This window comes from Helicoverpa zea, chromosome 15 (assembly GCF_022581195.2).
Source record: "Helicoverpa zea isolate HzStark_Cry1AcR chromosome 15, ilHelZeax1.1, whole genome shotgun sequence".
NCBI classification, from domain to species: Eukaryota; Metazoa; Arthropoda; class Insecta; order Lepidoptera; family Noctuidae; genus Helicoverpa; species Helicoverpa zea.
In genome coordinates this window covers 1,005,718-1,019,602 of record NC_061466.1, presented here as the reverse complement: position 1 = coordinate 1,019,602, position 13,885 = coordinate 1,005,718, and the positions used below count along the sequence as shown (strand labels likewise).

Genomic DNA, 13,885 nt, shown 5'->3' with positions numbered 1-13,885 from the left:
ACGCTTAATCGATTGTAACGATATGTCTTTATCGATACCGATTGTACTCGAATGCGTCTCGATTATCAGATGATTTGTATAATAGGTTGAGTTGAGTTCCAAAAGTTGATCTGTGTAGGTAATACCTGGGTGATTTACTCGATTTGAGAAACAGTACCTAAATGCAAGTCGAAAAATACTGGCTCATGATTCATAACCCTGAAGGCTAAAACAATTTCACCGAAACTTCAAGCCAATCACGCACCAAATAAGCAGACCCTTTTCAATTGGCACAAATAATACAAAAACGAAATGTCGCATGTCATTCGCGAAGTGAATAATTATAATCCGACGAATAAGAAGGAAGGCGTGGAGAATTAAATGTCAAACAATCAGCCTGAGAGCCGTCAGGGGGACTTAAGCTCCTTCAGTGATTTAATCCTTTTTAACGGTATAATGTTATTTACGAAGAAAAAAGAAAAGCTTTGAGTATGGAAAGTCCAGTTCTTGAAGATGAAGATTGCTTTATTGAATTTGAGATGGTATCTGGAACTTTTGGGACTTCACTTTATCAATTACATTTTTAAAGAATTTTCTCAATTAATTCTTTGTTTATTTCTTCGGTTAACAGGGGAATGTTCATATACAGCAGTAGTTTCTGCAGGTTATATTCTTGGTATTATTATAGCCAAAACTTTGTTTTTGCTTAAAGTTGATCTGCGACTTTTAAGACAGATTTATCGCCAAACAATAAAGGATACAATTATGCAGGCCAGTAAACTAGGAACTAAGGAAACAGTTAATTTTGTTTAACTGTAAAATATGTGCGACGTTAAACATGTCTAATCGAATTTCAAGGTATTAAGTTAGTTGTTAGCGGTATTGGATTTCCAAAAATGCAAATATCTAAACAGTTATTCAACATTTCAGTTAGTAAAGCGTGAACACGTTATACAAACTAATACGATTTTAGCCAAATCCGTGAAGTTATTTAGGTTGTAACTGGTGAACTATTACTATGTTACTAAATACATACATACATGACTTCAGTGTTAGACACAAATCCTAATACATACAAGTTAATTTTATATTGCACAGTAGGAACAACATGACTCGTATGCTTTGGTATTTGACGAACATGTATTTGAAATTAAGTAGTATATTTAGAGTACCTAACATATATAACGTTGAAACAGTTGACAATGACCAATCGGTAAAGAATCTCAAAAATGTAGAGACAAAAAGATCGACAATAATAAAAATGGTAAACCAGATAATATTAAAGCATGACACAAAGATCTATTCAACAGCAACAATTTGCAAAACAATGACAGAAGACTAAAAGAATCAAAGCACAACGATAACCCTAAAGCTTATCAAGATGCTAGAACCGACAAATATTTGAAGTATGCAAGGAAACGAAAGGCATAAACGAAAGTAAAAATTCCATAACATTCGGTACGCCCCCACATGTCCAACACAACATTTACACAGTCCCTTATCGAAAACAAACAGGAAATGGGCCTCCAATGAGCTAAGGTGTCCAACAAAATGTTCTACATACAAGTTTGGACAAACTTTCCAGCAAACATTGGTCGCCACGGAACCCTTTGATTTGGTGGTGTTTGGTCAAACGTTTGGTAAACATGATCATTCATGTTGGAGACTTGGAGATTACCGCCACCAGGGAATTGCTTTTTTAGACCACTTGTTGGAATTGATGCGGCAAAAACAAGCTTGAATTGTTGGTTTGGATCGCATTCATTGATGGAATGGAACAAGAGAAACTAACTATGGAACCTGCACTGTTATTTAAAGTACCTTGAAGCAGGGATAATGAATATAGGTAATTTAACGGTAGCAAGTAAAATTAAGAAGAATTTAATACCTAGTTTTTGAATTCTGATCGACCAACGGTTGTACTGGCCATTCAATACCTCGCCTATAAACACTAATTTTAAATGTAACGAATTCAACAAAAGTGATTACAAGAAACTTAATAATAAATCGTATGACCCGATACAGAAGGAAACTGAACCAGTTGCTTTAAGCTCCAGTTTTCGTTCAATAAAGTTATCAAGGCACATGTCAGTTAACGAGTTTCATGTAATCGTGTGATTACTGATTTTACGCTGCCTATTAGAATTATATTAGTTCAACTTTTACTATTGAGACAAGCGCTGCCGGGTTAAGCTACTAGTCTATGTGTAATTTTGACCTGTTAAGGCAATGTGCCAACGGTTTTGAAGGGTTGACAAATAATTTTGTTTGCGAGTAGGCATTTCTCGTGTTGTGTTTTGTGACGGTTATTTAAATGCAATCGGTCTGTCTGTTTGGTTTACTTTGGTAATAGTTATGTTACAGAATTTGACTTCGGATTTTTTAGTTAACGCATTAGGAAATGCAGGGGATCGATTTTACGATTTGCTTATTAATATAGTTTTAACAGAATATCTACCGCGTGATAAAACTGACAAGAAAACGCGAGAGACCATTAGGTTGAAAATAATGTTAGTTGAGTTATGATATCAGGCAAATCAGGATGTAAAAATAATACAATTTAAAGTAGGGAGTGTAATGATGACGATGACGACTATTTTCATAAAGCTGTAGATTAGGTGAGAAAAATAAGAGACTGGTTAATAATATAGCAGTTTTCTTTAAACCAATACCCACTATTATTTGGTAACAGATTTAATGACTACCTACGATTAGAATGTCAACGGATGACTAAGAGGTTGCGTAGTTAATTAACTTTTAATGAAGCACCTTTTGTCAAAAATTACATTATTCATGTGTATGAGTAACAAGGTGATCAAAATGTTTGTGTCCGATTTGTAAATCAAGTTTAAATTGTGAATGTTTTTCATTCATGATAGAAATGGTCAGAATATTTAGGTATTTAGAACAAATGAACAAAGAATAAGAGCATTCTTTCACAGCGTGTTATTTTTTAATTCACAAACATCTATAAAAAGAGTGAAGGGGTTTTTGGGGTGACGGGTATAGAACGAGCATTCGTTTCTTCAATTTAAATGCACTCCTAGAAAACGGACAGAAATATAAAACAAATGACGTTCGCGCATGTTCGACGTGGTGAAATTATTGCTGGCTGCATGTATTGTCACATTTATGATTTCGGGTTTTAGAAGAAAACTCGCCTTTGGTCCGCGGGCCAGATTAGACGCAGCATGAATACTATGAATAAGTCGACCGAAGGCATGGGTCAAAATAGTTTGGGATAAAAATATCGTAGGTAAATTGAACCCTTTGGGAGATCTTTTCATTAAATCGACTAGTTACGTACTTATAACTTAACTAATCTTTATCATTATCGTATTTCTAAGAACACATTGTTTTGGTAATCCACAAATATGTAGTTGGCTAATCTTTTAGCTGCTTCCCTAATTTAGATATGTTTAACATCATACGAGAATAATACGCAATCAGATAAAGGTTGTACTGATAGGAAATACCAGACTAATATTATTGGTTGTTTAGTTTATTGTCTGATAAACATTAAATAGAACACAATAAATAAAAAAATTGTGACTCATGTCACATGATTTTGTCTATACTAGCTTTTGCCAACGGTATTACTCGCATCTCGTGGTAACTACTTCGTGCATTTTCTGAGATTAGCGAGTTAAAAAAATTAGGGCTTCGTAAAAAACTTAGCATCCCGTTTTACTCCCTTATAGACGATTCAAACCTTAATAAAGTTACCCAGTGGTAACTTTATGAAAAAGGCACTCAAACTAGAATTCCATGTTTTTTTTTTGTATATATGACATAAGAACTGAATTGGAAAAAAAAAAAAATACAAGCATTACCCAGACACATGAGACACAGTTAATCTCAGTTTAACTCGACATTACAGTTCAGACTCATAAATCATAGTTTATCAGTAACTCAATAGCCAAGAATTCATTAAAAATAAAAACTGAACTTAACTCCAGCTGCCGTACAAAGCTGCCGGTTAATCCGACGAGATTGGAATGTCACATAAATCAATATCAATTCAAAGGGATTGTTGGCTATATAAATTAGCACGTTCATACAGTCTGGCAGGGTCGCACGCTTCTAGTGGCGAAATAATACCGAAGTCATGTTGTCGTGTTTCTGAAATAGGATTACAGTCATTGTACTTGAAATACGTCGTTTAGAATAGTCTGAAAATGTAGGGAACGTCAAGAAACTTTACGCTCCTAGGTTGGCTATTCGATAGTCCCGCGCATGCAGGGGGCATCAAATGACTTTTGAGCTTAACGCGAATTTCCGCTCGATTTTTCTATCATTTGACGTGATAACTGAGTTTCCCATGGGTAAAGGTACATAGTGAGTCTTCTTAGGTTCCATTTTCATTAAACAATGAAACTGGTAAAGGTACTTTTGAGTTTATTTCTTCGTATTATCGGGCTGGCTAATCTTTACAAACCCTATAAAACTGATGGAAATTACGACCGAGTAATTTCATAGTTAAATAATAATTAATTGGTGCCTACTGTAAGTAAGTGTTATTCTTCCATACTACTGGCACAAGGCACTAAGAAAAAAAAATCGCGTCAAGTAAACTTTTTATCGGCTTCCAGTCAGTCTAACCCGATGTAGCAGAGTACCAGTACTTTACAAGAAGCGACTGCCTATCTGAACTCCTTAACCCAGTTACCCGGGCAACCCAATACCCCTTGGATAGACTGGTGTCAGACTTACTGACTTCTGACTACGCGTAGCGACTGCCAAGGATGTGCAATGACAGCCGTAAAGTAAACAATTTTATAATATCTGTATTAATTTTATAACACTTTCGTAATTTTCCACATTTCCTCAGAATCCCGATAGCGCCACATAAAAAGATTTATCAACTAATTTATTTTCTGACGTCCACGGCGCATGCGAAGTGGGTGTGTCACGTAAAGATAATCAGCCAATAATCGTTGATACTGGCCGATATCTGAAATATTTTAATTCACAAATTATTTGCTTATCGTTCAGACGGTCTTTATAATTTGTATCTTTATTCAGCCGTAAATAATCGTTAGTAGATACACGTTTATTTGTGGAAAAAGCCAATACTGCGTAGTTAGATAGAGTGTCTCACATCCGTTCTTAATTGAAAATTAAGTATGAATAAAAAAAAAAAACTAAATCGCAACTTATGGGATTACCTACAGACAAAAATAGGTCATCTGTATACATTTTCAAAAGCTTGATTTAAAGTGCAACTTATCATTGTGATTTCGAACGGGAACAAATATAATGACCACCATAAAATGCTTTGATACCCTTAGTTTTGTAACCAGAAATATCTACTGATCACCAGAAAAATAAAGTCTAAGGTGATCTTCACACTGCCCCGCATCACGCTGCATCTTGCATGTCGACGCACCTACGCGCGTTCCTGCGGGAGTGCAGATCTGCATCATCGTGCGGGTTTTTCACGCACTCACGCGCGTAGGTGCGTTTTGTAAATTCACGCACAGCGAGTTCCATTTTCAAATATACACGTCACGCCCATTCAAAATCACGCGCGGCATTGCGGGATTCAGTGTGCCATACCTTGCGTCTCGCCCCGCACCTACGCGCGGGGGCGCGTGTTTCTCCGCATGTATGTGCGTGATCCGCATGAACGCGCGTGGATGCATTTTCAGTGTGTTGGACTATGCGTGTTTTCCATACAAACGGAGATATTTCCATACAACGGAAAAAAACGCATCCACGCACTACGCTGCATCATGCGGGGCAGTGTGATAATCGCCTAAAAATGTAATAGTACCAGCTATTTTAGTCACGACTTCACTTTAAATTGTATTCGACCACCAAATTTAGTAAATGATCACCAACTCTTGACGACCAAATTAATGTATTATTTTTGCCTAAATAAGTCACTGTGATTGCCATAAAATGTAGGCTTATTACCAAATAAAGTATTATGATGCCATATTAAGTTATGTGTCCGGCTTGCAATGCATGCGTGAGTGTCAGTATGACGAGTGACAGGGGAAAATGGAAGAAAATGACATATTGCACCGACCCCAAGTAAAATTGGGAACAGGGCAGGAGAAAGAAGAAGAAGAATGTGTTTCTCAATACACTCCCTCGAAAACACACTCTTATCGCACTGTTTAGTTAGAGGCATGCAATAGACAATTTTCCACCCTAGTGCAGGAAAAGGGTCCCCATAATCTTATTACATTAATTGTATCAGGCCGAACTTATTTTTTTGGAGTCAGTTTACTTAAACGGGATAGCAAGATGTAAAAACTTTGATTGTCATTTTATATTAAAACGCTAGTATAATTTTGATGATCATTTACTACTTTTGGGATAACAATGATTTATTTGGACTCATTTTGCTTAAATAGGATAGCAGAATTTAAAAACTTTGGTTATAATCTTACATTAAAATGGTGGTTTAATTTTGGTGATCATTTACTATTTTTGGCTTACGCATGATTTATTTTGGAGTAATTTCACTTAAATAGGATAGAAAAGTGTTAAAACTTTGGTTATAGTTTTACATTAAAATGCGAGTTTCATTTTGGTGATCATTTACTATTTTTGTCTGCTATTTGTTACTATATCTGGTGATCAGTTAAACATAAGCCATTTAGAACTAATAAATGACAGTAATGTTTATGAATGGAAAATCAAGCTCAAACGTCAACTGACGTTACACGAAGAAGCCTTAAAGACCCAACACTCACTAAGGTCACAAACGTCAGATATTCACAATTTATCGAGTGATGCCTATCTCTTAGTGTGGGCTTCGGTAATAGGATGAGCGGAATTCCGCGCGGAATCAAACAAATTGTATGCGCTTGCGTTGGTGGCGCTTAGTACGCGAGTCAATATTGTGCGGATGTTAGGACTGGTCCTTTGAGGTACGCGTGTGGTCCTGAGTTTTAGTTTGTGGGATCTATATTTAATGGTCGGATGGAATAAGGTTTTGTTAAAGATGATTTTTTTTTTTTTCTTCGTGAAGTTTTGAAGAAGACTAGGCTGCGGTATTGATTATTAGGTAGACTAATGTGTTTTTGGAGATTGACACATTTTTTTTTTATAAATATAAATATCTGTATAAATAAAACATTATAGATTTCCCTCAGATTTTTCTTTATGTAGCAAATAGTTGTTTGTATTATTTTGATGACATCAACCTACATTTCTCAGCACAGTAATTTCAACGACCCGATCACTCACGTAGTGACAATGGCATTGGCTTTGTGCTCAACGATAGCTCTAATTTGTTTTAGTTTAGACCAGTTTACACTAGACTCGCTCATTCATGCGAGCCGACCTCTAGTCCTTGTGTAGGGTCAATATCTTGGATCAGGTGTCAAAGAAAATATTACAATAGAAAAGGTCACGAGCGAACCTTGTGACTTGCTGGTTAAAACCTCTTTTTTAATTAGAGCTATTTTATGTCACCTTGTTTCAAAATTGAATAAAGAACTAGGAAATGGAATGAGTACAATCGATGTTTGAATTTGAGAATAATATGACTCATTTGTTTTTTTTTATTAAATTAGAGCAGAGGTTAGATACTCGTGTACTTAAACAGCCAGTACTTTTTTATTCAAAAAGTACAGTTTTGTAGATCGTCAATTAAGAAAAGATTTTGTCTTAACTAAGGATTTGCTACACAGAATTACAATCTAAAAATATTTTCTTACTTATTGTAGTTTGATATTAATTATTCACATAATTACCGGATTAACAGACAACAAAAGCAAATAGCCAGACGAGGCTCATTGTATCATTTTATGAAACGAATCACGTTGCGTGGTCAGGGAAATGGCCAGTCACAAGTTAGTGGACAAACTGCTTTAACTTGAACTTGCACATAGGCATTACGTAGTTTTCCTGCCGGTTCTATTTTTTATCTTAATTACCATTCCCACTTCAGCAGGAAAAATAGTTCTTAAAAATGACGAAATATCCTGTAAGTAATAACAGTGATAGGTTAGGGAACTTAAACCATATTGAAGTCTGGTGGGTGACCCATTTCTCAGTTTATCCTAACGATAATGCTCGGGACCGATAGCATTACATTTCCTATATAAATCGCCCGATTTATAATTGTATTCTGCCAAGAATAAAACCTTTATCAAGTGATTATTATTAAATGTCCAGATTAAACGTCAAATCCAAATCTAGTAGCAATTTAAAAAACTGAACTGTCATTTTATTTCCAGCCTTAAAATTAACGTTAATATCAGCAATGTCATCGTGACTTCAGCAAAATCAAATTTCGAACGCGTTTCGCGCATGTTTTATAATATAAAATAGTGTTGTTCCTTTGTCACGTACTTTCGATTCTATTACTTACTTAGTCGATTAATAACAGTTTTGCATAGTGAATAAAATAAAAAAGTGGTGTTCCTGTATTCAATTCTATTACTTACTTAGGCGATTAATAAAAGTTTTGCATAGTAAATAAAATAAAATAGTGTTGTTCCTGTGTCGGGCAGTCGATTAATAGCAGTTTTAACGAGAGCCACGTTTTAGAGTTATCGCGTTCTTCCATGACCACAAACAATGAGTGCCGATACATTGACCTTTGGCTGCACGCGTAAACTACTGTTAAACCATGAAATAGAATTTATCGCTAATAAATGGCGCTTTTCATCATGATTTTAAGTAAAGTAACATTGTAGCGTTAATTTATTTTGTAATGTGTGCAATACGTCATGTTTGTCGCGGTTAGTTGTTAAAGTAATTTGTCTAGCATGGCCATAATAATATGTTACATTTTAAAGTGATGGATTTTGGTTCTTTTTTGTCAGTTTTTTTTTGGCAAAATCTTGATGTGTCTGTGTATTGCAAAGGTCTTTGGAAAAAATACCATACCAAAGAATTTTCTGTAACATGAATAAGTGTATGCAAAATTAAGTGTCAAAAGGTTTTTTTTTTCTATACCTAAGCAGCTATATTATTCATGAAAACTTCCGCGTTACTAAACGACCAAGAAGGAAATTGTTTGATGTTTGTGTTAACTGAGCTCTAGATTTTCGTACGCGTTTTATAGACGATTGAAATGTTCACACATAAAATCTTTATTGGTTTCCGAACGATATTTTAAATTTTATACTTATACGCTTATTTTAGTAAGTAGGTCCTATACGGAACATTATTTTTTTTTTCTTAAATTTTATTACCTACTGTCTGGCAAGTATTGTAGGCATGCTTGTACAAAAATATTTTTAATTGCACTTTTACGATTATGAGCAACTGGAGTGACTATTTTATAATTAATACAATTAATATTGCAATTTATGAATGTATCTGACCACATTTTTAATTTCTTACTCATAGATCCAGTTTTCCTTATTTTCTTACGTCTGTTAATAAGTAATTTATTATTATTAATAAATTTTTACCATTCAGTATGTCCTACTTTCTGATAAAATGTTTGTTACACCGCTCAAGAACTTAATCATTATTTAATTTCCAAAGCAATTAATTCGAAGATAAGAAACCTATTTAAATACCGCGCCACTAAACTAACATTAAGGTGCACCTAACCATAAAACTGAATAAATATGTAAATGAAACTCACCATTTTAATTGCCATGAGCAAAAATAAATTTGTCCAATGTATTGAATAAATCATACATAAAACAAGTGTCCACTACGTTCATTTGAAAACTTTTATCACCCAACGGAACTTTTTTGAATGAATGAAACACATCACTAAGTTACTGGCTGTAAAGTTTTTTTTAAAATGTCAGTTGTGATTCGATTCCATTTTCGAATTTCCGAGCGTGGTGCGTGCGATGGCGCGCTAGCGACTAGTGTTGCCCGCGACTTGCTCCATACTGCACGGGTATCGCGTCTGCCGCATAATGTAGCGTCCGATTAGACTGAACCGCTTTATTGGAATTCCATCGAGTTTTCGCTCATCATCGCGTCTAGTAATAAATTTATATTGTGAACTAATGAAAAATATTGATAGTTTTAACGATAAGCAGTATTAGCGGTTGATGTTAACCAAATTATTGCGACATATAGGCGTTTTGACGTTATCATGCCAGATACATTTGGCGCAGGCATGGAAATTGCAAGGCCATTAAAAGCCGGAAAATTATAGCATCTACATATATTATTTATAATAGGAAACATTGTATATCAGATTGTTACGAAAATGTGTTGTTTATTGCTCCAGCAAATATTCCAATTTTCCTTTTAAACCTTTTCCGGATGTTAAGATTTTCTCCTCTAACAATATTTTTTTGGTCTGTAAAATTTTACGCGTACTATTAATTATTTCAGATAGGCTTTTACAAGCTCTTGTAAAAAAGTATCTTATATACATTTGATATAGTTGAAAGTATATAGTAGGAAAAGTAGGTCTAATGGACAAGAACCGGCAAAAAATTCCATTGGAAAATAATTTTCTGTTGCGTTTTTTTTAAATATCCCTTCACGGATTATCATCCCCAAAACTGTACGAAAAATAAACGCCCCACAAAGCCACACCTACAATACATTTTTTTCACACAGAAATCCAAGGCGTTGATTATCACCTCGTACGATTGATACAAAACAATAGCCCGTTACGTCCGACTGTCGCCGGACACCCGACACCTGATGGCCTGACCTATTAAATACAAATTTACCGATGTCACACATCACTATACTTCGATTTAGTCGATGTATCGAGTCATCGATTTGTGGGTTATTTATTTTGTTAATTGGTGCATTAAATACTCTAGTTAAATATGATTTTGGTTTGAAAGCAGGCTTTCAAATTATTAAAGGATTACAATACTCATCAGCTAATTTCTTGTGATTTTATTTCGATTGCCGAGCCTTAAACTATGTGAAATTGTTTGTTCGGTGTCATAATTTCAGGAATTCATTTTATTTCAGCCATGAGGCTATTTTTTTAGGCTTGTAAAAAACTAACCCGAACCTATTGCATGCTGGCTCTACAAGACTTTATTATGTCGTCAGGTGTACCTCATAATAAGTGTTCATTATACTATCCTTCAAAACTGAGGTTGAACCAAGGTCCGGGATGTTTATCACGCTGATGGACAGGAGCAGATTCCACAGTTGGCTTAAAGCCACGTGGGCCAGCTAACGGACCGTGCCCGACGGTATGAGATTTCAAGTCATAATGTATGAGCGCTTATTCACACTTTTGTTGGTGCGTCCTAATCATGGCATTGATGTGCCTAATGTACTTTTCATACATCTAATAAGGATATTATTAGGGTGGCATTACACTTATCTAGGGTCAGTTATGTTATTAATATTTTTGTAGTTTTATGAAAATCAAACGTCCTTTGATTCATTGGTTCAATGACCAACATACTACAATATGATACTACTATTATGTCGCTTCAGCCGAAATCTCCACTGCTGAACAAAGGCCTCCCCTTAAACTCGCCACTTTTCAGTGACCACCATCCTTTTACACATATAACAATAAAAAAAAAAACACAAAAGTACATACAAAACTCACCGCGAGCAGAGTGGGCAGCGCGCTTGCCATGCGCATAGTCGCGGCGCGGGGGCCCGGGCGCTACGTGACGGAGGCGGCGGGCGGACGGGCGCGCACGGGCCGCATCCGGCCGCCCTCCGGTGCTCTACCACCGTCGCGACCACATCGCGCACCTGGGGAAGTAGAAAAGCATTTTAACAGCAGCTAAAAGTGTTAAATAAATGACATTTGTGACCCTCCTTAAGCATATTTTCATACATAGAGGTACAATCAAATATAATAGTAAAGTCCAAATTCGAGATGGCATGCACTCCATCGGACGATTTTTCGACAATATGGGTCATACAAGCCATGTTGGTTTATGGTTCATTGTCCGTACATTACAGTCGATCCTTGGATCTTCTTAAAAATATACAATAGATGAGTTTCAAAAGATATATCTTTGTCAAAATTGTTTCAGGTGGCAGGAACACTGTAAAAAATTATGTAAACTTGGTATTGAGACTAAATAATTGATTGAAGTGAGATCGATATAAATACATACTAAAATAGTAAGTATGGAATTTTTAAGTACGTGACGACACAACATTGTATAACTAAGATAAGGAACTTCTTTCATGTTGGGGATTCCCAACGGTAACTACCACTTGCAGTCTGAATAATCTTCGTATTTATATATTTATAATATTGAATATTTGCTCTTTATCGGTAGCTCATCTCAAGTAATATTAGTCCCTTTACTCATACTGAAAAGGGGATGGAGCGATTAATTCTTTCCTATGGGAAAGCTTCACCATGTTGACTTATCTGAAATTTTCACATAGGTATGTAGTAGTAGGACGGAGCAAAACTGTCTCACTATGGGGCTAAACAAAGATGGCGGCGATGGGGTGAAAAGAGCGCATGCGTCAGAACTCAAAAGGGCAACTCATGCTCCTCCCATAGTTGCTGGTAGGTGATTCGACCTCCAATAAAAATGAGTGTAGAATATATGGCTTAGTAGTATACAAATGGAGATGGTTGCACCCAATGAATACCCAGACTAGGAAGTTTTTAGATCATAAACGATTTTGTAACATTTTAGTGACATCTTAATTTTTATCCTCTTTAACACACAATTGACTAACACATAACTGATTCATCTATTTAAAAAAATTACTACATGAATTTGATCCGGATCTACAATGAAGAAAAAAAAAATGTAGTTTCCTGAAAACCAGTTTTCACAAGAATTTTAAATACCGTCATCCTTTGATAACGTTACATTCACGGTCAAAGTCTAGCATTTGAGCGAATTATCTTGCCAACTTGTGACGTCACTTGTCGCGCCTCCGATCGCCACGTCACAGGATATACCTATGTCAGATTTATACCGATTGATTCGATATCTATGGCGCCAAGATTATGAACCAAAAATATTTGTATAATGAATAAGTGATAATACGATAGCGTAATCTAAAATATTTTTTGTTAAGTTATACTTTAAGCAGAAATTGTATAAGTCATCCTATTATTGGGTAATTGTATCTAAGCAGGATTTTGAAGCGTCATGCGTAAAGTATTTAAGTTGATTTTTGTTGCATAATGTTTTCTGTAGTATGGTTTGAGATTGCTTTGTATTATATACAATGTTAAAACGAAAAAAATATTCTGGATATTCACAATAAAAAAGGTATAACGAACGGCCTGAACTTATGTATGTAGGTGCCTATAATTCTGAGGATATCTTTTGAATGCCTTATATCACTATTTGATATTTCAGATAATAAAAAATGTTAACCTGTTCACAAATCATGTCTATAATTATTTATTTATGAATGTCAAATGTATAACTCAGATAACTCTATGCTCTGTAGCCTATCGGCTCACTGAATTTCGATGTTTTTTTGTGTTTCAAGTTTTCAAGTTGCAGTCAGAACCTACAGCTGCAGTTATCTGAAGTCACGTTTCTTTCAACGCAACCCAGGTAGACAATTCCAATAAAACATTTCATAGAACTTGTCTCTCTTGCATTCTACCGACTTTTACTGGTTCTGAAGCAAAGTGAACTTCACGTATCACTCATGTCATGTCAATGTCGGGTAAGTACGTAATGGTAAATGTGATTGACCCGATGCAGGGAAGAGGGTAATGGTGGGAAGTTTTCAGTTGTTACCTATAAAAAAGGTAATGTTAAAGGTTAATAAATGTCATATTGGTATTATTAAGTAATTATTGGTTGTATATCGGCTCTATCTAAATACGCAGGTTAAACTTAAGTTTTTATATGAAATTTTTCAAATGAACCTGTGTTTTGTACCTGGCAATGTAAACTTAAGTTGGCGTTATTTATTATACATTGTCCAAGAAAATAAAAGGTTTCATAATTTTCGGTGAATTCACGACAATTGGACTAACTTTCAGCCTTTCATAGATCAGTAAATAAATTACAGTTTGTGATGCATGGGGATTTTG

General features: G+C 35.3%; 1 protein-coding gene across 5 annotated transcripts in view; it reads right to left on the bottom strand.

Moving 5' to 3' along the window:
* LOC124636819 overlaps positions 1-13,885 on the bottom strand; it is a 190,644-nt gene that overhangs the window by 13,409 nt on the left and 163,350 nt on the right. For 3 of the 5 annotated variants that reach the window (XM_047172991.1, XM_047172992.1, XM_047172990.1), the window contains one exon: positions 11,444-11,604. In XM_047172991.1, the coding sequence (XP_047028947.1) occupies positions 11,444-11,488 (45 nt within the window). In that variant the 5' untranslated portion in view covers positions 11,489-11,604. Of the gene's footprint in view, positions 1-9,541; positions 9,863-11,443; positions 11,605-13,885 lie in introns of those variants that run through there. The other 2 variants (XM_047172993.1, XM_047172989.1) reach the window with 2 other exon arrangements.